The sequence below is a fragment of the Rattus norvegicus genome, chromosome 1 (genome assembly GCF_021556685.1).
Source record: "Rattus norvegicus strain SHRSP/BbbUtx chromosome 1, alternate assembly SHRSP_T2T, whole genome shotgun sequence".
NCBI classification, from domain to species: domain Eukaryota; kingdom Metazoa; phylum Chordata; class Mammalia; order Rodentia; family Muridae; genus Rattus; species Rattus norvegicus.
Window position 1 is genome coordinate 74536205 of NC_141534.1, and position 27347 is coordinate 74563551.

At 36.2% G+C, this 27347-nt stretch overlaps 1 protein-coding gene across 1 annotated transcript; it reads left to right on the forward strand.

Moving 5' to 3' along the window:
* Positions 1 to 497: 497 nt before the first annotated feature.
* Positions 498 to 27347, forward strand: LOC134484881 (vomeronasal type-2 receptor 116-like). Its single transcript, XM_087609993.1, has 6 exons — positions 498 to 712; positions 11628 to 11919; positions 12356 to 13156; positions 14266 to 14493; positions 15525 to 15642; positions 26425 to 27347. Exons 1-6 carry the CDS (start codon positions 498 to 500, stop codon positions 27345 to 27347), a joined length of 2577 nt encoding a protein of 858 aa, XP_087466119.1.

Genomic DNA, 27347 nt, shown 5'->3' on the forward strand with positions numbered 1-27347 from the left:
CTACAGAACACAATGTCTGCTATTGGTCACCATGAGTTGATCAGGCCTGACCTGGCTTGCTTTTGCCATTTACCATTTCATTTACTATGACATCATATGGTGTAACAGGCAACATGTTTGTATCATCATCAGTAGCTTTCCCATGAGTAGATTGTTGGTTCATATTTGTGATGAATTCACTAAGGCTTTTGGGTCTTGGGATTGAATGTCTGTAGCCTTCTGTGAAATCATAATTGCCTGTGGCTGGAGAAAATCCTTAAAAATATTTTTTAACCATAATGAATGCAGGAACTCAGATTCAAAGCCTGTGGGAACAAAATATTGGGCATTTCGAGAGTTGAGTGAAGAGTCATTTTAGAAAGAACTTGGGACTATTCAAGTGATAACTTCAGTCACCAATAAAATCGTAAACAAACATGCAGACATAACATGCATATTTGCTGGACCCTACAGGGTCTACCTTACCATCCTCACAAAGAGGTGGATATTTTGCTAATATGCAGTTCTCATGGATTTCTATTTCTTGGTTTCTGCAGATTCCAATTCTTTCAGGCTCCTACAGAAGCAGTGAGTGCCTAGTCAGGATGAATTACCGCTTAAATGGTAAAGGAAACGTGGTGATTGTTCGATTTTTCCCTCCTTTTGCTGCCTACCCTCTCAACAAAACAACTGATTGGAGGATGACTAAATTTACTAAAGAGTTTATGATCGAGTGAGTCCTTTATACATTTATTTATTCTGTTTCAATATTTGACATTCTTATGCCTGGAAAAGGACAGATTCAAACATCATTATTCTAACATTTTACCACTTTAAGACATTTTCTCTCTTCCATTTCTACATCCTTTTGCAATGCTTCTTTTTGGTGATTCACCTGGTACTTTCAAAGGCAAAGGAGTTTAAGCTTTTTACCCTATATCCCCTCATATTATCTGCCCTGCCTACAACTCCTCAAAATTTGAATGTTTTCAATGTTAGCTCTACAGGAAAATAAATACATACTAAAAGTTTAATAGACTATTTGAGGGGGTTCTGCAAATATAGCTGTACTCCTATGAGAACAGATAATGCGACTGAGGTTATTTTCAAGCAATTTCCTTGTGTGACACTGGAGTGACAAATGTTGTCTCTGTGTGCTGATAATGACTTGGAAGCAGGAATGTCAAACTTAGGAATTGAGACTTCCTCTCTGCTTTAGAAATAACTTTATCTAACTTTTAATATTTGTAGTCTCTGATAACATTGACTTATTTGCTCCATATATAGACAATGTGTATTTGTCCACTGTCAAGAATGAACTTTTATGCACATACTGATTTTCCTTGGGTCTCTGAAAAAATGTTTCTAGACATTCTCAAAGATATAAGATATAAGACAAAAGTCAGACAAAAAATGTTTGATTTTCTTAAATCCTGATAATGAGAAACAATCATGCATTTCAGTGTTTAAAGGAAGACAGGTGTATTTTATCCCAGGCAGAATGTCAGTTGCTGTAGGTAACCACCCAATAAGTATCTGAAAACGAGAATTTCAGCTTGCTCTCAAGTCTCCATTCAACAATAGAATATGGAAATACATTCAGGAATTATGTTGGAGAGAATAGATGAAAATTCACTTAAAATAAACATAGAACTGAGGACAGATTATTATCACTGTGGGATTATTGTGTTTGCTAAAATGTGCATGAGCAGTTAAACCCTTAGTTCATCAGTGAATCATACAAATGTTCATGTGGGGAATGTCTTTTGGAAATTAAGGGTATTGCAATTGTTTAGTCAGAAATGAACATAAGAAACTCAGTGCAGGGAATTTACATATAATAATATAATAATCTGTGGTAGAGTCTACTAGCTCCAGGGTTCATTGATTAATTCAAATAAGATTACAAAGTGGTATGATCTACCAGACATTTGCACCATGCATACTAAGATGGAGACTATTCTGCTTTAGAGCTGATGGTATCCATGTTCTTCCTCTTCTCCATTGCTTTCCAGTCTGGACAGCTCAGGCACCACTGTCTATCACCCCGAGTCCTTCAGGATGTACTTCAGCAACCCCATGCTTGCAAAACCACACTTTTATTTACATATAGATCCATGAATTAATCTGCTCTACTCAGGTGGTAGACATGTTTTGTATATTTTGAACCTATAAAAGTTAATTCCTGTCTTCTTAATTTTGACAGCAAAAAAGTTAAATTCAATTAGAAAATTGACCTCTGTGGCTTGTTTAATACACCTAAGGAGAGAGTGCAGTAAAAGTGCAATATATTACCTTATGATGCTAGAAATAAAACCAAAATGAATTTATGATTATGAAAGCTATAAAATAACATGTCTGATTTAGGCAACATTTTTTAAATATACTTTTAATAGAGGGTGGGGCACATGCAGGCATATAAACTTCAAGGGTCACAATTGCGTTCATACATTTAATAAAATGTTTTAAATAGGTGTAAGAGACATTATATGTCATTTCCAAGAGAAATTGTTCTCTCTTTATTCATTTAAATTTCTTCATGTTCTAATTTTACCTGCAAAATTATACTGAATCATAATAACTACAGAAGATCAAAAGTAGTGCAACTAGATTATTTTTGATGATGTATTTTGGTGTGGTCTAATTTTATAAATGAATTTAACTTTCTTGGTGTCAAAATTAAGATGACAATAAATGAATATTTCATAGGTTCAAAATACATGTAATACGCCTACCATCTGATTAAAGCAGATTAATTCATGAGACTACACATACACACTATAGAACTTTCATGCATGGTAGCTGATTTCCTTACAAAGCAATAATAAAAGACATTTTCTTTTTCTTTTTTTCCTTTTTCTTTCTTTTTCTTTTTCTTTTTTTTTTTTTTTTTGGTTCTTTTTTTCGGAGCTGGGGACCAAACCCAGGGCCCTGCGCTTCCTAGGCAAGCGCTCTACCACTGAGCTAATTCCCCAACCCCAATAAAAGACATTTTCATTGTGTGTTAGAATGCTTTTCCCTCACACTAACTTAAAAAATAGTTGATTAAGCATGTACTTAGTATGTCCAAGTTTCATTATAGCAGTTATATATTCATTTGTATATTAATAATTAGAAAAGTTTTCTGTATTAGAAGAAAAAAGTGAAACTTTAAGTTATTTTCTACTTTTCTGTGGATAATTTTCAGTTTTCAGTAGTTTTCTAATTAAAGGACATAAATATCTATTTCTTGATTGCTTGAAACCCTTTTACAACTTGTCTACGTTAAATGGGTCTGATATTTCATACTGAAGGTACAAAATTACACAAACATTTAGTTGTAAAAGACATGTTTATTAGTTCTCAAACTCTAATGTTCAGATATGGCACATCTTTCCTGTTTTGTTCTAAAATCATTTCCAGCAGTTTCTTTAAGTTTTGCATTGATTGAGCTATACTTCATATTTATACACATTCATTTACCATCATGAACTCAGTAACTATTTTTGGGTAGAAGATGACAATTCATCCTATGTGAAACGAACAATGATTTTATAAACCATTGGTTGATAGAGGACAAAATGGTTCTGGTACAGAATGTTCACATGTTGAATATATTTTGAGAACAATATTTTATGTGGGTGGTTCACTAAATGCTGCCAGGTGCATAATGGACAAACAACATGAGACACTGAAACTTTATCTGGACGTTTATAAGGCAGGAAGTATATTACATATAGTGTTAGAATTGTCTGGCAATGTAACATAACTGCAGAATTTCTCTATTTAGCTTCTTCAGTCCTTTCTCTAACTACTCCATTTTTGTCCCTCTGTTCAGTCCAATGGTTAGCTGCAGGCATCCTCATCTATATTAGTAAGGCACTGGCCGAGCCTCTCAGGAGATATCCATGTCTGGCTCCTATCAGCAAGCACCTCTTGGCATCAGTCTGCCCCACTCTTTGTCCCTCCCATGAGTATTTTGTTCTCCCTTCAAAAAAACTGAAGCATCCACATTTTGGTCTTCCTTCTTTTTGAGCTTCATACAATCCGTGAATTTTTCTTAGGTATTCCAAAATTTAGGCTAATTTCCACTTACCAGCAAGTGCATACCATACCATGAATGTTCTTTTGTAACTGGGTTACCTCACTCAAGATGATATTTTCCACTTCCATCCATTTGCCTAAGAATTTCATGCAACCATTGTTTTTAATAACTGAGTAGTACTCACTTTGACTGCATTATCCTGATGGCTAAGGATGTGAAACATTTCTTTAAGTGTTTTATAATCATTTGAGTTCACTCTGATGAGAATTCTCTGTCTAGTTCTGTACCATGCCTTTATTTGAATTATTTGTCTTGTTGATATTTAGTTTTTTCTGTGTTATTATATATTTTGGATTTTAGCACTCTATCATATGAGGAGTTCAGTGTATCAAGAACCTCAACGTAAGACCAAACTAGTACAGATTATTACTGTTGCTCTTGTCTGCTCTATAGAACATAATGGTAAGACCCTATTGAAGAAGAAAATCCATACTTGAGTTGATGCATACAGAAAATTCAAACAGAACTAGATCCTAGAGCTTCATCCTTGATGGCTAGCTTTTTCAATGTGAGAAGATGCTCTGAACACTGTCAGAGGAAAAAAGTAAGCACCAACCCCATATAACTATCAGCCTTTTGAACTACAACAGTAAATATGGTAAGATTTGCCCCCTAGTACAAGAGTAAAAAGAACACTGTGCTGATTGGGCATAAATCTAGACAAATATGAAAAGATTGATTCTTCATTGAAGGTTTTACTCTGTAAGGTGGGCCTGTAGGCAAGACTCCACAGCATTTTCTCAATCACTGATTGATGTGTAAGGTCTTAGACTACTGTGTGTGGTGCCATCCTTGCACAAGTAGTTCTGTGCTATATTAGAAATCAGGTTAAGAAATTCACAAGCAGCGAGCTAGAAAATTTGCTTTATTGTTGTCTCTGTAAGGTAGATTCCTATTTCTAGGCTGCTACTTTGATTCCTGCTATGGTTTCCCATGTTTATGGACATGTAGGCAAAATAATTCTTTTCTTCCCCAAGTTTCACTTGGTCACTGTTTTACCAAAAAAAAAAAAGAAAGAAAGAAAGAAAAGAAAAAAAAAACAGGAAGCAAACTAAGACAGTTTTCATGAGATTAATAGCTCATACTATAATTGGAGTAAATTCTGCTTGACATGACAAAACCCACCTCTTGCACCAGTGTTGTGTCAAGAATTGACAATTACTCAAAATACAGGCCTTAGTACAGAAACAATTACCATTATCCTTCTACATTGATACAATGTAAAACTGAATCCCAACAATATATCATTATACATATTGATTCCCCCAACACCTGTCATAGAGGCTCCTACTGCTACTGCTACTACTACTACTACTACTACTACTACTACTACTACTACTACTACTACTACTATTAGCAACACAGTATTAAGAAAATGGTCCCAAAAGCTATCAAAAGAACCACAGACATATCCTGATCCTTCTGTTAGGAGTACCTTAAGAAGATCAAACTATATACACAACTGAAACATATATGCAAGGGGACTAGTCTATCCTATGAAGGCTTCTTGGTCATGAGTGCAGGTTTTCTGAGTCCCTATGAGCTCAGCTTAGTTGATTCTATGGATTTTCTTGTGGTATCCTTCACCTCTCTGGTTTCTACAATCGTGCCACCCCCTCTTTTACAGGATTCTCAAGCTCCACCTAATGTTTGGTTTTAGATCTCAGCATCCGTTTCTATAAGTTGCTAAATGAATCTTTTCTGATACCAGAAAAGATTGGGATGTCACAGGAGGGCTCAGGTCAGTGGAAGATGGAAAGAGAATGTATGGAAAGAGACAACTGGAATGGAGGGGGGCATCTTGGGGACAAACTAGAAACTTAGTGCACTGAAAACTTCCAGGAATCTATAAGCATGACCCTTGCTAAGACTGTTATAATGAAAGATATGGAGCCTAAACTGGGTATCTCCTGTAACCCGGCAAGAATTCCAGTGGAAGGACTGGGACACCAGCCCAGAACAACAACAACAACAACAACAACAACAACAACACTCAAAAAACAAAACAAAACAAACAAACAAACAAAAACAACAACACCAAAAAACCTTAGACAATTTTCGTACATTTAATATGTGTTGCGGGAAAAGTGGAACAGAAACTGTGGAAGTGCCCAAGCAGTAATTGGTCCACCATGAGATCCATGTTATGAGAAGTAGTAAACCCATGACACTGCCTAAAGTTTCAGGACCAATAAGCTGGATATCCAGAGACCTAAGATGAAATATGGGTAAATATTGCTATACTCATAGAAGCTACTATTTTAGAATAGGTAGTGATAGACACAATGATGCACAACAAATGCAAGTTCATAGAGTAAGAGGCAAGAGAATGTTCATCAAAGAAAGGATCATATCTCATTATTATACTCACAAAATTCCAAAAGACCGTAAAACATGTAAGAGCTAGAGGTGATGGGTGAATATCTGGAAACATCTAGACATAATAAAGCAGTAGCACTTAGGTATTTACCACAATTTTGAAAGCATGGGCTACACCTGTTTCAGCCCAGACCAGACTGAATCTCAGTATGCAGAAGGGAGTTGAGCAATCTCACACAAAGCTGCAGAGTGAAGGACAAATTTTAGTTACTGGGAGTGGATAAGACAATTTTCTGTAAGAATGCATAATTTCATAATTTGACATTTCAATGAGAGAACATGTGTTCAAGAATACTTGATTCACACAGATTTGTCTGAAAGAGTTTGTATACAAGGACAAAACGTTGGATGGGCAGACAGCGGGATTTGTCTTGAAAGAGTTAATGAAGGTTCGTGTCAGAACAAGAGAGTTTGTCAAAATCCAAAGTATCAGAAAACAGGTAAAAACTCTCGTACTGTGATTCTGATAGACAATAAAGTATAGTATATGCTGTCTCTTGGTTAATATGTCTAAGGTTTTGCCTATCATGTTCATTTTCTAAAGGAACTCACTCTTTGTTCTATTGACACTTTGTATGTTTTTTTTTTTTAGGTTGTTTGCTTATTTGTTTGTTTTCAACTGATTTTTTTGCAGTCCTGAATTTGAGTATTTTCTGTCTTCTATTCTTCTTTGGTGTGCTTTCTTCTTCTTCTTCTTCTTCTTCTTCTTCTTCTTCTTCTTCTTCTTCTTCTTCTTCTTCTTCTTCTTCTTCTTCTTCTTGCTAGAACTCTCAGGTGTACTTTTAAATTGCTTATATATGAATTTTCTATTTTATGTAGGCACTTTGTGCTATGAACTTTACTCTTAACACTGCTTTCATTGTGTCCCATAAATTTTGGTATGTTGTACCTTGATTTCATTTAATTCTAGAAATTCTATAATCTCTTTCTTTATTTCTTTTATGACCAGCGATCATGGAGTAGAAAGTTGTTCAATTTCATGAGTATGTAGGCTTTATGATGTTTCTGTTGTTGTTGAAGCCCAGCTTTAATCCATGGTTATCTGATAAGATATGAGTCAGTATTTCAATTTTTTGTGTATGTTGATGCTTGCTTTGCGACTGACTATGTGGTCAATTTTGGAGAAGGATCCATTAGTTGCTGAGAAGAAGGTATATTTTTTGTTGATTTGGTGAAATATTATATATATATTTATATATATATATATCTTTTAGGTTCATTTCATTCATAATATATGTTAATTTTGTATTTTAATATTTAGTTTTTGTATGAATGTCCTGACAATTGATGAGATTGAAGTCTTCCACTACTAAAGTATGTGATTCCATGTGCAATTTTTCTATAGCATTTTTTTTCTACAAATGTGTGTGCCCTGTGTTTGGGGCATAAAAGTTCAGAATTTAGGTATCATCTTGGTAGAAGTTTCCTTTGATGCATGTGAAATGGCCTTCCTTACTTCTTTGGTTAATTTTGGTTTCAAGCATATTTTATTAGATATTAGATTGTCTACTCCAGCTGTCTTCTTGGGTTTATTGGCTTAGACATTTTGGCCCTATATTCTGAGGTAATATCTATCTGTATTGTTGAAGTATGTTTCTTTTATACAGCAGGATGATGGATCCTATTTTGGCAAACATTCTGTTAACATGTGTCTTTTTACCTGAATATTGAGGCCAATGGTGTTGAGAGATATTATTGATCAATGACCTGAGGTGGACTCAGCCATATTTCCAAGGATGGTCTCTCGTTGTTTGGGAGTAGACTATAATGGCTAAATAAGAGAAGAATAAGATGTAGGGATCCACTTTTCTCCTGAACTCCTAAACTGGAACTAAAAGTGTTCACCAGTGTTCACTGTGAGATACATGAGTACTGGGGTTCAAGATCAATTTCTCATGTTGAAATGGCAAGCACTTTCCTTAGTGAGCACCTTCTCAATCCTAGTGTTCATATGTTTAGATGAAAATCATGATAAATATTTAATATTTTATAATCTTAATTGTCTCATAGTAAGGAATTAATCTAATATCTAAAAATAGATACTATCTACGCGATACAATCTACTATCTTAAAAAAAGTTCTTCCAAATAAATATACACAAAAGATGCAAATGATGTTACTCATAGTTTAATAGGTCAAATTAACATATGAAGAAAATTAGAATCTTCTGATTCATCATGGAAGTGAAAAGAAAATGCAAAATGAGCAAAAAAAAATCACTGTCTTGAATATGATTTTGGTGTAATTAGAAAGTGACAGGCAGAAAATTGAGGTTCATCCCTAGTTTCTCATCCTATGGTAAATTCAACTCAAAGCATCAAATACATGGATATAAAATGGGAAACATGTCCACACACCTATGTTTTAAGGTGCCCTGTTTTGTTTCTTCCAAATATCTCCACTTTCCCATAACTCTACTTCTCTTATATCAGAAAAATCATAATACTTGGGTTTTTTTTTTTTTTTGGTTTTAGATTGTCACTGTTCATTGAGAAAAAGCATAGATTACTAAATACACAGGGTTCCTCTGGATCATCCAAGATTGTTTTGTTTTCTTATGGACTTAAGATGTTATTTATCTCCCTTTCCAATGTTCTTTCCAAAAATGAAGAAAATAATATTGCATTTTTATGAGTTACTAAAAATATGTCACACAAGAATGAACTTTGATACACAATTCAAGCTAACTTTTTACAAAGTACTACCCTAATTAAACTAACATGTATGGATATTGTATTATTTGCGTGAACTATAATGATAGTTCCCCATGTGTATAAATTTTGTTGTTAAAGCGTATATTACTTTTTCCCTATTGACTAGTATTTAGTGAATGAGTAAATAGATAAAAAGGTTACATGTTTACAGTGAAAATGTGAAACCTGAATGTACATCTACAGATTGTTTGTTAAAAAGGAAAAAAAAAGCAGGGGCATTGCACTGCATATGTGTAAACCTGTTGCTCTTTATAAAATGAGGGACAGAGGCAGGAGAATCCCAACTGTCCTGTGAGTTATAAAATGACATGGTATTAAACAAGGATGATGATGATTCTTTCTGTAAATGTTTTAAGCCTAGCATCCTTTTGCATAGATACACACACACACACACACACACACACAGAGAGAGAGAGAGAGAGAGAGAGACAGAGACAGAGACAGAGAAGAGAGAAGAGAGAGAATTATGTACATATATCCCACAAACACTCACATAAAATTAATCATAGAAATGGCATCTGATATCCAGTTGAATGACCTGGGTATTCATGAATTAACAATGTCTTAGTAGCTGGTGGCTTGATCAAGAAACATTTGTGGGGTTTTTTTTTTTTTGTTCTTTTTGTTTGTGTGTGTGTGTGTGTGTGTGTGTGTGTGTGTGTGTGTGTGTGTGTGTGTGACTTGCAGATGAAGTTGAATTCCAGAAAATGAAAGACCTGTTTCTAATTGATGGACAGAATTAATCATGGGTACATAGAAAATGAATTGATCCATTTTGGAGATCAAGGTCTTGAGAGGTCCACATTCAGGGTTCTGCAACATCCTAAAGAATCAAAACTGTGTGCCATATTCGTCATATGAAAACTTAATATAGTAGAAGCTTCTCAAAAACTTATACATACTTTGAAAGAAATCTCAATGGATTCATCAAATAACACGTGAGACCAAGCCACAACTATTATTCTCATCAAAAAATGAAACTTACAGTTCTGGGAATGGGTTAGGTGAGTTGTTGGCCAGATGAGCCTCATGGAAATATACAAACAACTCAGACTACAGCCAAGGCTATTGGTTGTTCAATATAAAATTAAGGAAAGCACTACTGTTGAAAACGATAGCAATACAATGTACTGGACACGAAGAATTTGAGCTAGTGCCTTCCCAGAGCCTTTATTTCTATGGAGTAGCATTCTAGGTACTGGAAAGTACTTTGCACTCTATCAAAGGAGAAATGTACAATTCACCCCAGCTACAGACCCTTTGATCATTAACAGCTTTCTGGCTGCAACATACAAGTATGCAATAGTGCAATATTGGCACAAAGCTTATGGGACTAACCAAGAAATTTCTGACTAGATTTAAGGTTCACTCCTCCCTGAGATGGAATTCAACACGGCTCAGGTTTCTAAAAACCTAAAACTAAACAGTCCATGGACCTTGGGGAGAACCAAACAGTATTGTTTTGCTAAAGTATGTAGCAATAAAATGACTCCTTAGAACATTCTTTTAGGTAGATCAATGTCTCATTCAACTATCGTCATAACACTTTCAAGAAGCAGGATGAATTCATAAAACTTACTCAGGGCTCATGTAATGATGCAAAAGATGAGGTAAAAATTCTACTAGACAGAGAAGATGGAGAACACTCTGGAAAGAAGGGCTTCTAAATAACAAGACATATGAACTCACAGGGACTATGAAAGGATGCACAAGACCTGTATCATTTTAGGTCAGATGAGGTACCAGTGCTGAGAAGGGAAGTGGAGACAAGCCCCCTTCCTTAATTCAGAAGCTGTCTCCAAAATATGACTAGTTCCTTTCCAAACCCAGTGGGAAATACAAAAATTAGTTTCCACCAAAGAATTCTCATTGGGTATGCAAACTATTATTAAGACCAGGGCCCATGTTCAGGAGTAAGTAGAAAACAAAATTAATCAACAATAGAATTTTGAAGGGTAATTTTTTATTACAAGTTTTTTGCATATGTGTTATGTTTTTGTTGTTTTTAATGGTTTTTTGTATATGAAAAGAAGTATTTCTCTACATCTCTATGTATTTTTCATCCTTGTCCTTTTCTTTGATTATTTTTAATTTATTTATTTGCATATTTATTTTGTACTATTCTGGCTATTTGCTTATAGTTTACTTTATTATAATTTTAGATGCATTTTGTTTTCTCTCAACAGAAAGAAAGAATGGGTGTAGATTTTGGTGGAACGAGATGTAAGGAGGACCTGGGAAATGTTGGTGGAGGCAAACTGTAATTAGAATATATTGTATGAAAATAAACTATTTCTGAGTAAAAGAAGAAAGAATACTACTGTTTTAATACCACCAAATATTGGTAAAATATTTAAACATGGAGTTTAGGAAACAGATGCATTCAAAATGAAAAAGCAATTACATTAAAATTGCACCTAAATTATGTGGTATGTGGTATGATGCTTAATATTCTTCTACTTTCTATCCAGGTTTAAGTTGAGGAACTACCAATGTATTTTGGCCATGAAGTTTGCCATTGAGGAGATCAACAGCAACCCCTTTCTTTTACCCAACACATCCCTGGGATTTGAGGTCCACAATATCCCACATGGTCAAAGGAATATTCTAGCCAATCTCTTTGGCTCACTGTCAGGGTCTGATCATGTCATTCCTAACTACAGAAATCCAAGAAAGAGCAATTCAGCTGCTGTACTTACAGGACCATCATGGGCAATATCTGAAAACATAGGGACACTGCTGGATCTTTACAAATTTCCACAGGTGAGAGGGTGATGAGATAGGACATTGAGTCAACTCTACTTGATGACATGCTAGGATGCTGTGAGGGAAATGAGGGAAAATTAATTATGTTCATGGATAGGGAAATGGTGTATATAGTTGATGGTACATCTATACTTTTATAGCTTATAATATGAATGGTAGAGTCAGCACAGCATACTATTGAACCAAGGAATATTTTCTGTACTTTTTTGGACAACTAATAGGAAGTCAAGTTTGATCTTCAAATATGGATTTTCATACAGTGTTCAAACTTTAACTGTAGAATTGAAATAAGCTGTGTGACAATTTTCTTTCTTCCTCTCTTCCTCTCTTCCTCTCTTCCTTCCTTCCTTCCTTTCTCTCTTTCTTTCTTCCTTTCTTCTTTCTTTCTTTCTTCCTTTCTTTCTTTCTTTCTTTCTTATTTTTTTTCCTACAGCTTACTTTTGGGCCTTTTGACAGTCTCTTGAGTGAACAAAGACAGTTTTCTTCTCTGTACCAGGTGGCCCCCAAGGATACATCTCTGACACGTGGCATTGTATCTTTGATGCTTCATTTCAAGTGGATCTGGGTGGGGCTATTAATCATAGATGATGACAAAGGTGCCCAGACACTGTCAGATTTGAGAAGTGAGATGGATAAAAATGGAGTCTGCATAGCATTTGTGGAAATGATCCTTGTCAGCAGGGGTTCATTTTTGACCAAATCCTGGAAAAATCAGGTGCAGATCCTGGAATCATCATCAAATGTGATTATCATTTATGGGGACTCTGATTCTCTATTAAGCTTGATAGTGAATATAAAACAGAAGTTACCTATGGGGAAAGTCTGGGTTCTGAACTCACACTGGGATAATTCCAGATTTGATGATTATTTCATGATAGATTCATTGCATGGGGCTCTTATTTTTTCACACCACAATGAAGAAATTGTTAATTTTACAGATTTTATCCAGGCAGCCAATCCTTCCAAATACCCAGAAGACATTTATCTTCATGTATTGTGGCACTCATTCTTCAATTGCTCATTTTTTAGGAAAGATTGTAAAATTTCACAAAACTGTTTGCCTAATGCCTCCTTGGGATTCTTGCCTGGGAACATATTTGAAATGGCCATGACTGAAGAGAGTCACAATGTATACAATGCTGTGTATGTTGTAGCCCACAGCCTTCATGAGATGATTATCAATCAATTTCAAACTCATGGAAAAGGAAAAGAAATGACATTCTTCCCCTGGCAGGTGATGACACTTCAGTTGTATTGTGACATAAGCAACATTGCACGCTAAGGTTTTATAAATGCACTCTAAATTTGCAATATATACTTTAGACTATTTTGGAGAAAACCTGAAAGAGAGACTGTACAAAGAAAAATCCCTTTTAAGTCAATATATAGTTGCATTTCAAAGGGCCATGCAATATTTTCTTGGTAAAAATTTCAATATGAAAATTCCATTTACTCCAGAGATTTCAAATAACAGACAAGACAGAGGCTCGAGACCCCATATGTACAACAATGCCAAGCAACCAGAGCTTCCAGGGACTAAGCCACTACCCAAAGACTATACATGGACTGACCCTGGACTCTGACCTCATAGGTAGCAATGAATATCCTAGTAAGAGCACCAGTGGAAGGGGAAGCCCTGGGTCCTGCTAAGACTGAACCCCCAGTGAACTAGACTGGTGGGGGGAGGGCGGCAATGGGGGGAGGGTTGGGAGGGGAACACCCATAAGGAAGGGGAGGGGGGAGGGGGATGTTTGCCCGGATACCTGGAAAGGGAATAACACTCGAAATGTATATAAGAAATACTCAAGTTAATAAAAAAAAATTATCACAATGTACCTGAACACTTCTAAAATGCTTATGTTTTTTAAATGATCACTTATAAGATCATTCATTTTATAGTATGAAACTCTAAGTGTTTGCAAAATTTAGTTGGGTATGATTATATTTTCAAAGAAGCTGAGAATTTTCTCCATGCACAGTCATGATTTAGAGGTACTTGGTTGTAAAGTTTTTAATGAAACTGACTGTAACCTTTAGAAGTCTAATGATGTTTTCATTATCCTTGGATATCATATCTTAGATGATATTGATCTTATATTAAAGGTGCTTTTCATACCAGATATTAAGAATCAAAAGGAGGTGTTTCAGGGGTTGGGGATTTAGCTCAGTGGTAGAGCACTTGCCTAGCGAGTGCAAGGCCCTGGGTTCAGTCCCCGGCTCCCCCCCCCCCCAAAAAAAAAGAAAAGAAAAAAGAAAAAAGAAAAAAAAGGAGGTGTTTCCTATTTCTGCTTCTGGTTAAATTCTCAGTAAGTTATGTAACATAAGCATATGCATCTCTTTTAGCTTCACCCTTTTCTAAAGAACAAACAATTTATCAATCCTGCTGGAGACAATGTGGTTCTGGATGAGAAAAGGAAATCACATGTACAGTATGACATTTTCAACTTCTGGAATTTTCCAAAAGGTCTTGGGCTAACTGTGAATGTAGGAACATTTTCTGCAAGTGTTCTAGAGGGCCAGACTTTGTTTGTAACTCAAAACATGATACAATGGGCCACAGGATTGACAGAGGTGGGTTGCAAGCTACTTCAGTATGTTGGCTCGTATGTAAAAATCAAAAATATATCTCTGAGTGTCAAGACTTCATTGCTCAAACAGGACCCATTCATAGAAAGATAATATAGACACTAAAAAGAGTTATCTTAACACCTAATTTGGACTAATGAACTACTTAATGGCACCAGCTCCTTTACTTAATTCTATAAATACGGAATCTTTTCAGCATGATTTTCATCATCATCAGAGATCATCTGACAGAATATTTATTTGATTCCAGCTTGGAAATTTTCAGTTCATGGTCAGTTGGGCTTTTGCTTCTAGGCTCCTTTCAAGACAGAAAAGCAAGATTAGAATGTGTAGCTGTGTTAGTGGTTTGTTCTGCTGTTTCAAAAATGCTACCTAATGAAACAATATCGGAGGTTTTCTCTTGGTTCACATTTTGAGAGTATATTCTATCAATGGAGGAAGCTATATTCTTAGTGGTGGAGGCAATGACTCACATTACATCAACAATCAGGGTGCACAGACTGTTCAGTGCTGCTGCTACCATCCTTTTGGCCTTTCATTTACTCAGGAACCATGACCATTAAATCAGGGTCACCCACTACTAGAGATGATCTTTTGAACTCCAGTAATCTAATCTAAAATCAACTTTTCCCATAATTCTCTTACATTGCTTTCTATAATGTTTCTAAAACCTATGAATTGATAAGAATAACTTTTTACCATAGGAAAAATGATTTGTGTTTGTATTAAAGAATAAAGAGGCAGTAGGCTTGTGATCATACCAAGATATGATGCCAACAACCTAAAATTTTACTTTCATGACTCAACTCAAGAGCTTTCAACAATTTACTAACAAATTCATGTTATTAGAGTCAAGCATTTTCCATATGAGCTTGTGAATGATTCATTAATATTAACTACAATTCAACTATCTGCATTTAGAGAAATTGACATAAACAAGTTAATGGTTTCAAAACCACTCTATTGGAGATTCCATTAAAAACCTGACAATTTGCTATTACACATTGTATTCCCAGATTCCACAGTCTGTATGCAGTGAGAGCTGTCATCCTGGATTCAGGAAAACCCACCACAAGGCTGCCTGTTGCTTTGACTGCATTCCTTGTTCAGAGAATGAGGTTTCCAATGAGACAGGTAAGTCTCAGTCATGAAGAAGACATTCAAACCTGTCGACATCTGCAATATCTAAGCAAAAGGAAAACATCTGTAAGTGAGCTGCAATCAGTTCAGTTAAAAATGAATTTTATTAAAAATGTCACCCTTCCAAATGTCACAGGTTACAGTACATTTTCTAACATAAATAATTCACGCTTAACATTGAAATTCATACCTGCTTTGTGTTCTTCAAACATTGTAGTTATGACTGACTTCAGAAAACCACTCTATCTACAACAAAGTAATGTGCTACATTTCACCATGCATTTTGACTTAGCTTTTTTCTATTGATATGACAAAGCAACATGAGTTTATAGGACTTAAACTATTTCTGTTGTTGTTGAAGTCTAACTCTAATCATGGTGGTCTGATTGGATACAGGAGTGTATTTCAGTTTTCTTCAATATGTTGAGACTTACATTGAGATCAAGTATGTGGTCAATTTTTGAGAATGTTCTATGAGGTGCTGAGAAAAGGTGTGTTTTTTTTTTTTTTTTTGAGTAAAATGTTCTGTAGATATCCATCTGGTCATTTGGATCCATAATGTCTTTTAATTTATTATTTCTCTGTTAATTTTTATTAATTGGTGAAGTAGGATATTTAATTCTCTCACTATTAATGTGTGTGTGAGGTTCAATATGTGATTTAGGTTTCAATAATGTTTATTTTACAGATGTGGGCGCTCATCACAAATATCATCTTGGTATATTTTTTTCTCTGATGAACATAAAATGTCTTTCTCCATCTCTTTGATTAAATTTAGTTTTAAGTCTATTTTGTTAGATGTTTGAATAGCTATACCTGCTTGCTTCTTGGGTCCATTTGCTTATAAAAACTTTTGCAAACATTTACTCTGAGGTAAAGCCTATATTTGATGTTCAGATGTATTTCTTGTGAACAATAGAAGGATGGATATTGTTTTAATATTCATTCTATTAACCTGTGCCATTTTATTAGGAAATTGAGTCATAAATCTTAATACATGTTGATGATTAATGATTGTTAATTCCTAATATTTTAGAGGTGGTAATAGTGGTGTGTGTGTGTGTGTGTGTGTGTGTGTGTGTGTGTGTGTTTTCCCTTCCTTCAGTTTTGCTGATGTGAAATTATTTATTGCTTGTGTTTTCACAAGTTAATCTTCTTGTATTGAAGTTTTTTTCTAGAACTTTCTATGGGGATGTATTAATAGATAGATATAGTTTAAATATGACTTTTTCATGAAATACCTTGTTTCTCCATCTATGGGGAATAAAAATTTTGCTGACTAGCATCTGTCATCTCCCAAGAATCAGCAGAACATTTCTGTAGCCCCTTCTGGCTTTTAGAGTATTATTGAAATTATTTATTTCTTTTGTATTCTTGAGTAGAGTTACCTCATTAGGTTGGAGTTTTAATTCTACTACTTTTGTTTATGGCTTGGATGGTGAAATGATATTGTTGAAATTTGATTTTGACATGGAATATCTTGATCTCTTCATATATAGTGATTGAAAGAGTTGTTAGCTGTGGTAGTATGGGCTAGCGTCTGTGGTATCTTATGGTCTGCAAGACATCTTTACAAGCTCTTCTAGCTTTTAGGATTTCCTTTGGGAAGTCAGGGGTAATGTTAATAGATTTGCCATTATACATTATTGAGTCTTTATCTCTTGAAGCTTTTAATAATCTTTCTTCTGTACATTTAGTGTTTTGATGATTATGTGGCTTGGGAACTTCCTTTTCTCATCAAATCACTGGATGTTCTGCAAACTTCTTTTATATTTATAACCTTCTTAAGGTTAGAAAGTCATTCCTCTACAATATATTTTCTTTATTTTTATTGGATATTTTTATTTAAATTTCAAATGGTATCCTTTTCCCAGTCTCCCCTCCATAAACCCCTATCCCATCTCCAACCCCCTTCTTCTAAGAGGTTGTTTCCTCCATCTGCCCACCATTTCCCATCCCCCAACCACTTCCCTGCCCCCTCCCCCGCACTGACATTCCCTTACTCTGGGGAGTCCAGCATTGGCAGGATCAAAGGCTTCTCCTCCCTCTGGTGCCTAACCAGGTCATCCTCTGCTACATATGCAGGTAGAGCCTAGGGTCTATGTGTACTCTTTGGGTGGTGGTTTAGTCCCTGGGAGCTCTGGTTGGTTGGTATTTTTGTTTTCATGAGATTGCAAACATCTGCAGCTTCTTCAATCCTTTCTCTAACTCATCCAATCGGGAACCCTTTTCTTGGTTCAATGGTTGGCTGTGAGTATCTGCCTCTGTATTTGTCATGCTCTGGCAAAGCCTCTCAGGAGACAGCTATTTCAGGCTCCTCTCAGCATGCACTTCTTGGCATCAGTTATATTGTCTGTATTTGGTGGCTATATGTATATGGGCTGGATCCCCAGTTAGGACAGTGTCTGGATGACCTTAGTACTTAAAGAAATGTTTAACAGCCTTAGTCATCAGCGAAATGCAAATAAAAATAACACTGAGATTCCACCTCTCACCAGTCAGAATGACTAAGATAAAAAAAAAACTCAGGTGAGAACAGATGTTGATTAGGATGTGGATAAAGAGGAATACTCCTCCATTGTTGGTGGGATAATAAGCAGGTACAACCACTCTGGAAATCAGTCTGGAGTTTCCTCAGAAAATCAGATATAGTACTACCCAAGGACCCAGCTATACTACTCCTATGCATATACTCAAAAGATGATGCAAAATAAAACAAGCTATTTCAAAGCACTATGTTCAAAACACCTTTATTTATAATAGCCCGAAGCTGGCAAGAACCCAGGTGTCCCTCAAGAGAGAAAAGGATACATAAAATGTGGTACATTTACAGAACGGAATACTACTCAGGTATGAAAAACAATGACTTCATGAAATTCATAGGAAAATGGATGGAAGTAGAAAATATCATCCCAAGTGAGGTAACCCAATCATAAGAAAAACACATGGTTTGCACTCACTGATAAGTGGATATTAGCCCCAAATCTCAGGTTATGCAATGATACAATCCTCTGTAGTTTTGTTAAATGTGTTTGCTGGGTTTTTCAGCTGGAAATCTTTTTTTTGTATATCTATTACTTTTAGGTTTGGTCTTTTGCAATGTCCCAGATTTACTAGATGTTTTGTGTTAGGAGTTTTTAGATGAATATCCTTTTTGAGCAATACATTTATTTTTTTCTATCAAATCTTCAACCCATGAGATTCTTTTATACCATCTTGTGCATTCTGTTGGTGATATTTGCACCTGTAACTCCTGTTCACTTACCTAATTTTCATTTCCAGAAATCCCTCTTTGTGGTTTCTCTATTGCTTTATTTCCACTTTCTGTCCTTGAACAATTTCCTTTGCCAATTTGTACGTATATGTGTTTGTTTGCTTCTTGGCATTCTTTCTTTTTTACCTTTAATCTTTTTTTTTCAGTCTACTCCTTATACCACTTACCATTCTGTTCTCCTACAGATCTTTATCCCATTCCTCCTCCCCTGTCTTCAACAAGATATACCAACACACACGAACACACACACACACACACACACACACACACACACACACACACACACACACACACATTGGGGTCTCAGGTATCTCAAGGGTTAGATGCTTCTTCTCTCACTGAGACCAGAGCCAGAAATACTCTGTTCTATAGGGGTCTGGCATTTCAGACCAGTTGGTGTAGGCTTCCTGGTTGGTTGCTTAGTACCTAAGCAATCTTGGGGGTCCAGGTTAATTGAGACTGCTGGTCTTCAAGTAGGGTCACCCTCCTCTTCAACTTCTTCCAGTCTTTCCCTCATTCAAACACAAAGGTTGTTGACTTGAGATATTGGGTGGATATAAGTATCTGCATCTGTCTCAGTACACTACTTGTTTGACCTCTCATAAGGCAGGCCTTCTAGGCTCCTGTTTGTCAGTATACCATAATATCTATAATAGTGTCAGGCCTTGGAGCATCATCTTAAGATGAGTCCCACTATGTGCTGGACCTCCTCTCCCTCAGTCTCTTCTTAATTTTTGTCCCTGAAGTTCTATTAGACAGGAACATTTCTGTGTATGTGACTGCGGGATGGAAATCCAATTGCTCTGGTTGATGCCCTGTCTTTCTACTGGAGGTGAAGTCTACAAATTCCCTCTACCCACTATTGAATATTTCATCTAAGGTCACTCCCTTTGAGTCCTGAGAGTCTCTCACCTCCTAGGTCTCTGGTACATTCTAGAGGGTCTCACCACCTCCTATCTCCCACCTCCCAAAATTGAATATTTTCATTCATGCTGCTGGCCCTCAGAATTTCAATCTTATGCCCATAGTAACTGATTACATTCCCCAATTTCCTGTCCATTCTGATCTCCAACCTTGTTATGCCCTCCTTTTACTCTCTACTTTTCTGTTCCTCCAAAGTCGAATTGAAGCAGCTTCACTTGGGCCCTTCAGCCTGTTAACCTTCTTCTTCTTCTTTTTTTTCTTTTCTTTTCTTTTTTTTTTTCCGGAGCTGGGGACTGAACCCAGGGCCTTGTGCTTCCTAGGCAAGCGCTCTACCACTGAGCTAAATCCCCAACCTCTAGCTTGTTAACTTTCTTGAGTTCTTTGGATTGTATTATTCTGTACTTTTTTGGGATAAAATCCACTTATCAGTGAGTACATATGATACTTGTCCTTTGTGCTTGAGTTACCTCACTCAGGATGATATTTTCTAGTTCCATCTATTTGCCAGAAAAACTCATGATATTCTCATTCTTAATAGCTGAATCGTATTGCATGTGTAAATGAACCCCATTTTCTGTAGACATTCCTCCTTTGTGGGACATCTGGGTTGTTTCAGCTTCTGGCTATGATAAATAAGGCTTCTGTAAATATAGTGGAGCATGTGCATTTGTGAGATGGTGGAACATCATTTGGGCATATGCCCAAAAGTTGTACATCTGGGACTTCAGGTAAATAAATTTCCTATTTTCTAAGGAATCTCCAGATTGATCTCCAGGTTGTACTAGTTTGCAGTCAAACCAACAAAGGAGGACTGTTGCTCTTTCTACATATTCTCTCCAACATGTCACCTGAATTTTTTCTCTTAGCCATTCTGATTAGTGTTAAGTACAATCACAGGGTCATTTTGATTTGCATTTTCCTGATTACTAAAGATTTTCCTCATTTCTTCAAGTCAGCCTTTTGAGATTTCTCTTTTGTGGATTCTCTGTTTAATTCAATAACCCTTTTTTGATTGAGTTTTTGGTTTTTAGGAGGGCAGCTACTTGTTCTTTCTGTGTTTTAAATATTAGCATGGCATTGGATGTGGAGTTAGTATAAAAATTTTCCCAATTTGTAACTTGATTTATTCTATTGACTATATCCTTTGCCTTACAGAAGCCTTTCAGTTTCTTGAGGTCTCACTTATAAATTCTTGACTTTAGAGCCTGAGCCATCTGAGTTCTCCGTAAGAAACACCTCCTGCCCCTGTCGGTAAATTGAAGACTTGCTCTTTCCCAATTTCTCTTCCACTAGATTCTGTATATCTGATTTTATGTTGAGGTCCTTGATTCACATAGACATGAGTTGTGTGCAAGGTGACAAACATGAATGTATTTTCATTTTTCTGCACACTAACTGCCAGTAAGTTCAGCATCATTTATTAAAGATGCTTTCTTTTCCCATTGTATATTTTTTGGTATCTTTGTCAAAGATCAAGTGTCCATAAGTGTGTGGTTTTAAATCTGGGTCATCAATTCCATTCCATTGATCAATGTGTCTGTTGCTGTACCAATACCATTCAGTATTTTTTTTTAGATCACCATTTCTCTGTATATAGCTTGAATTCAGGGATGGTGATTCCCTCAGAAATTCTTTTATTGTAAAGAATTGTTTCTTCTATCCGGGGTCTTTGGTTTTCCATATGAAATTGAGAATTTGTCTTTCAATGTCAGTGAAGAATTGTGTTGTAATTTTGATGGGTATTTCACCATGGAATTTGTAGATTGCTTATTTGTAGGAGGGTCATTTTTATTATGTTAATCCTACTAATCCATGAACATGAAAGATCTCTCCAATTTCTGAGGTCCTCTGCAATTAATTTCTTGAGAGACTAGAAGTAAATGTCATATATACTTTTCACCTGTTTTGTTAGAATTACCCCGCGATATTTTATACTATTTGTGACTATTCTGAAGGATATGTTTTTCCTATTTTCTTTCTCAGCCAGTTTATTATATATAAAGGAAGGCTACTAATTTGTTTGAGGTAATTTTATATCTAGCCACTTTGCTGAAGTTGTTTTTCAGCTGTAGAAGTACCCAGGTAAAATTTCTGGAGTTGCTTATGTATGTGATCATTTCATCTGCAAATACCTTGACTTCTTCATGGCAAATTTGTATCCCCTTGATCTCCTTTGGTTGTTTTAATTGCTCTAGCTATTACTATATTGAATAGATACGGGGAGAGTGGGCATCCTTGTCTTATTCCTCGTTTTAATATGATTAATTCAAGTATCTCTCTATTTAACTTAATATTGGCTGTTGGTTTGCTGTCTCTCTGCCTCTGGTTAGTTTGGCTAAGAATTTATCTATCTTGTTGATTTCTCAAAGAATCAGCTCCTACTTTTGTTGATTCATTGCAAGGTTCTTTTTGGTTTCTACTTGGTTGCTTTCAGCTCTGAGTTTGAGTATTTCCTGCTGTCTACTCCTCTTGGGTGAATTTGCTTCTTTGTGTTCTAGAGTTTTTAGCTGTGCTGTCAAACTGCTAATATATGCTCTTTACAGTTTCTTTTTGGAGGCACTCAGAGCTATGAGCTTTCCTCTTAGCACTGCTTTCATTATATCCCATAAGTTTGGGTATGTTGTGCCTTCATTTTCTTTGAATTCTATAACTGTTTTATTTCTTTCTTTATTTCTTCCTTGACCAAGTTGTCCTTGAGTAGAACATTGTTCAGCTTCCATGTGTATGTGGGCTTTCTGTTGTTTTTATTGTTATTGAAGACCAGCCTTACTTCATGGTGATCTGATAGAATGCATGGGACTATTGCAGTATCCTTGTATCTATTAAGGACTATTTTGTGACTAATTATATGGTCAATTTTTGTGAAGTTACCATGAGGTGCTGAGAAGAAGGTATATTCTTTTGTTTTAGGATGAAATGTTATACAGATGTCTGTTAAATCCATTTGGTTCATATCTTCTGTTAGTTTCACTGTGTCTCTGTTTAGTTTCTGTTTCAATGACCTGTCCATTCGTGAAGAGTGTGGTGTTGAAGTCTCCTGTATTATTGTGCAGTTCAATGTGTGTTTTGATCTTTAGTAAAGTTCCTTTTATAAATGTATGTATCCTTTAAGGTTGATTTTTGCTTTCATAAATATGAAGTGTCCTTCCCCATCTTAGTTGTTAACTTTTGGTTGAAAGTCTATTTTACTGGATATTAGGAAGATACCCACTTATTTTTTGTTTTTGTTTTTGGTTTGTGTGTGCTTGTTTGTGTGTGTGTGTGTGTGTGTGTGTGTGTGTGTGTGTTTCTGTGTGTGTGTGTTTCTGTGTGTGTGTGTGTGTGTGTGTGTGTGTGTGTGTGTGTGTGTGAATTATTTGCTTTGGTGACTTTTTTCCAGCCTTTGTCTCTGAGGTAATGACTATCTTTGTCATTGGAATGTGTTTCTTGTTTGCAGCGAAATGATGGACTCTGCTTGCAAGTCCAGTCTCACCTTATGTATCTTTACTGGGGAAATTGAGTATGTTAACATTGAGAGATATTAAAGACAGATGATTGCTAGTTCCTGTTATGCTTGTTGTTGCAGATAGCATTGTGTGTGTGATTCTATCCTTTAGGTTCTGTTGTGAGATGATCAATATCTTGTTTTTTCTTTTGTATAGATAACTTCCTTGTGTTGGAATTTTCTCTCTAGAACCCTCTGTAGGGCTGAAGTGATAGATAGATATGTTTAAACATTTTGTCCTAGAATATTTTGGTGTCTCAACCTATGATGATTGAGAATTTTGCCAGGTATAGTATCTTGGGCTGGCATTTGTTTTCTTTTAGGGTCTGTATGGCCTTTGTCCAGGCTCTTCTGGATTTTAGGGTGTCTGTTGAGATGTCCTGTGTAATTCTGGTGTGCCTTTCATTATATGTTGCTTGGCTTTTCTCCCTCACAGCATCTAATATTCTTTTGCTGTTCTGTGCATTCAGTGTTTTGATTATTGTGTGACTAGAGGATTTTCTTATCTAGTCCAATCTACTTGTTTTTCTGTAGGCTTCTTGTACATTTATGGCCATCTCTTTCTTTCAGTTGGGGAAGCTTTCCTCTATGATTTTGGTGAAGATGTTTTCAGGTCCTTTGAGCTGGAAATCTTTACTCTCTTCCTGTTATTCCTAGATTTTTTTTCCCATTTTGTCCTGGATTTACTGGATATTTTAGGTTAAGAGCTTTTTACGTTTTTAATTTTCCTTGACTGCTGGGTCAATATCTTCTAAGGTATCTCATATGCCTGAGATAATCTTTTTGTATCTCTTATATTCTGTCATTAATGCTTGCATCTGTAGATCTTAACATCTTTCCTTGGTTTTCCATTTCCAGGGCTGCTTCCATTTCTGCCTTCTTTATTGTTTCCACTTATATCTTTAGGCCTTGGGCTGCTTTGTTCAATGTTTTAAGCCAATCGATTGTGTTTTCCTGTACTTTTTAAGAGGTTTATTTGTTTCCTCTTTAAGAACTTCTACTAGTTTACTGTGTTTTCCTGTTTTTCTTTTAGTGTAAATTATTTATATCCTCCTTAAAGGACTCTATCATCCTCAGGAGATAGGATTTTAAGGTACCATTATTGTTTTCAGGTGTGTTGTGTTATCCAGGGCTTGCTGTCATGATTGAAGAGGGTTCCGATGGTGGCAAAGTATATTGTCTTCTGTTGCTTATGATCTTGTGCTTGCCTCTTGCCATCTGATTATTTCTGGTGTTAAGTGGCCTGGGTGTTACTGTCTGAAGACTGCCTTCTGTGTCCCTGGGTTACTGCAGGTATCCTCTGAAGTCTTCAGACTGTGGGTTCTATAGCCAGGCATGTACTCAGGTTATCTCTTGCCTTGGCTGCAGCAGACCTTCAGACTATGCTGTCTTCTGAGGAGTAAACGAGCTGATCATCTGCCTGGCAGAGGTTGCAGGCTGGAATGGGAGTGTATTTCTCAGTTTTCGTTTCAGGATTTTTTTTTTTATTTCCTCCATATATATCTGTCTTTACTCTATTTCTTTTGGGGATTTTTTTTATCTCATTTCTGCTTTAAGGACAGAATCATCTTCATAAACTTTTTTCTTGTGCTTCAGCTGTGTTGAAATATTCCAGTATTACTGTCTTGGAGTAGATGGACTCTGGTAGTGGCATGTTGCCCAAACTATTGTTGATTGTTTTTAAGTGTCTGTGTTTGGGACCATTATAAGTCTCAATGCTCTTTTCTGCACTTGATTTTTGCTCCTTGGTTTCTGTTTCTTCTTTGGTCTGCTGGTCTTCATGGCCTGAATATTCTTGGGACCTGCCTGACCTCTGATTCAGAAGGAATTCTCTGAACGGTTTAAGAGCAGCACTTCTCATAGCCAGCTTGGTGCAGCAAGCTCTGTTTTTCTGAGTAGTGTAGCCTACACCTGTTCTCCTGACTTCTTTTGGAGGTATTGGACTTTTTCCTTATACTTTGGTTTACAACTTTATATTTTTTCTAGTGTGTTTGTACATGAGCATAAGAGTGAGGTTTTTAACCTAGTGAACATGATTGTTGGGGGGAGAGTGGTAATGGGGGGAGGATGGGAGGGGTACACCCATATAGAAGGGAAGGGGAGGGGTTGGGGGGATGTTGGCCTGGAAACGGGGTAGGGAAATAACAATCAAAATGTAAATAAGAAATACTCAAGCTAATAAAGATAAAAAAAATTAAAAAAAGAAGAGTGAGGTTTTTCATTGTTGCTTTGTTTAGTTTGATGGGCCTTTCTTTATTTCTCTGTTAAAGAAAATCAAGATCATAATGTTCTATATATGGAATATAACTGGTAATGTGATGATGTATAAAGAATCAGATATATTCAAATTAATGGGTTTATAGAATTGCAGATATATTAACATAATGAATATAAGGCAAAAATCTATAAGTGAGCATTACAATCTAAGATAAATTGACAATCTTTCAGGGACACAGTGTTCCAACATTGTTCAATAAGCGTAGGAATATATGAGAAGTTCTGTATCTAGTGTTACATACCTAGTATTGTACAGAGTTATGAGAACTGTGTCACAGGTGAAACCTTTTAAGGCTCCAAGAATTTCAGACTACTAATTCACTAAAATTCTTTCAGAGAATGGGGAAACTTAGGGAACAGTATGGATTTGAATGGATTTGTTTGACTTGATTTTTATGAATGTAGGTATATTTGGGACATGTATAGGAGAACTTCATTATAAGATTTAGATTCCAAATGATGCTCTCTTACTGGATTCAAGTCCAATATCCTCTTATGAATGTAGCTGTAGTAATAAAGAGGCATGTCAGAGCAAAGTTAGGTAGTGTTCTGATTTTTTTGAAAACAGATAGAACTGTGTCACTAAATGCAAGAGGACCATGTGTGTAAAGGCAAAGGAAGAAGCATTTGGGCTGTTTGATTCATGTCAGAATGAAGTAAAAGAAAATTGAGTTGAGACATATTATCTGGAAAGTGTTTTTATATTTGCATCATAAACAAAGCAAAATTGTTATGATTGCAGTGCAGTGTGCTGGAAATGCTTTAGAATAAAAGGGAAAACCAGAGTATGCACTCACTATAACCTCCATTTCTATAGATATGGATCAGTGTGTGAAGTGTCCAGAAACTCACTATGCAAACACAGAGAAGATCCACTGCCTAGAGAAGTCTGTTACATTTTTGGCATATGATGAACCCTTGGGGAAGGCATTCAGCTTCATGTCCCTGAGCTTTTCCTCACTCACAGCTGTTGTTCTTGTGGTGTTTCTGAAGAACAGAGACACCCCAATTGTCAAGGCCAATAACCTAGCTCTCAGTTACACCCTGCTGATCATTCTGTTCCTCTGTTTTCTCTGTCCCTTGCTCTTCATTGGCTGTCCTAGCACAGCATCCTTTATCCTGCAGCAAAACATTTTTGGACTTCTCTTCACTGGGGTTCTTTCTACTGTGTTGGCCAAAACTATCACTGTAGTGATAGCCTTCAAGATCACTGCTTCAGGAAAAATGAGGAGATGGCTACTGATATCAAGAGCCCCTAATTACATTATTCCCATCTGCACCCTGATCCAAGTTGCTCTTTCTGGAATTTGGCTGACAACCTCTCCTCCATTTATTGATAAAGATGCTCACTCAGAGCATGGACACATCATCCTCATTTGCAACAAAGGCTCATCTATTGCATTCCACTGCATCCTGGGATACCTGGGAACACTAGCGCTAGGGAGCTACTTTATGGCTTTTTTGTCTAGAAATCTGCCTGATACGTTCAATGAAGCCAAGTTTCTGGCTTTCAGCATGCTGGTGTTTTGCAGTGTCTGGGTCACATTTCTCCCTGTCTACCACAGCACAAAAGGAAAGATCATGGTGGCTATGGAAGTTTTCTCTATATTGGCTTCCAGTATATCACTCTTAGGTATCATCTTTGCTCCCAAGTGCTACATCATATTATTAAGGCCAGAAAAGAACTCACTTCATTATGTAAGGGACAAAACCTATAGTAGGAGACAAAAACCTTCGTAA

Bases quoted from the DNA above. Each gene is read 5' to 3' on its own strand.
- LOC134484881 (XM_087609993.1), top strand. From the start codon at position 498: ATGCAGTTCTCATGGATTTCTATTTCTTGGTTTCTGCAGATTCCAATT. The intron at 11,920-12,355 runs GTGAGAGGGTGA...TTTTTCCTACAG, and splicing joins ATCTTTACAAATTTCCACAG to CTTACTTTTGGGCCTTTTGA. The intron at 15,643-26,424 runs GTAAGTCTCAGT...CCATTTCTATAG, and splicing joins TGAGGTTTCCAATGAGACAG to ATATGGATCAGTGTGTGAAG.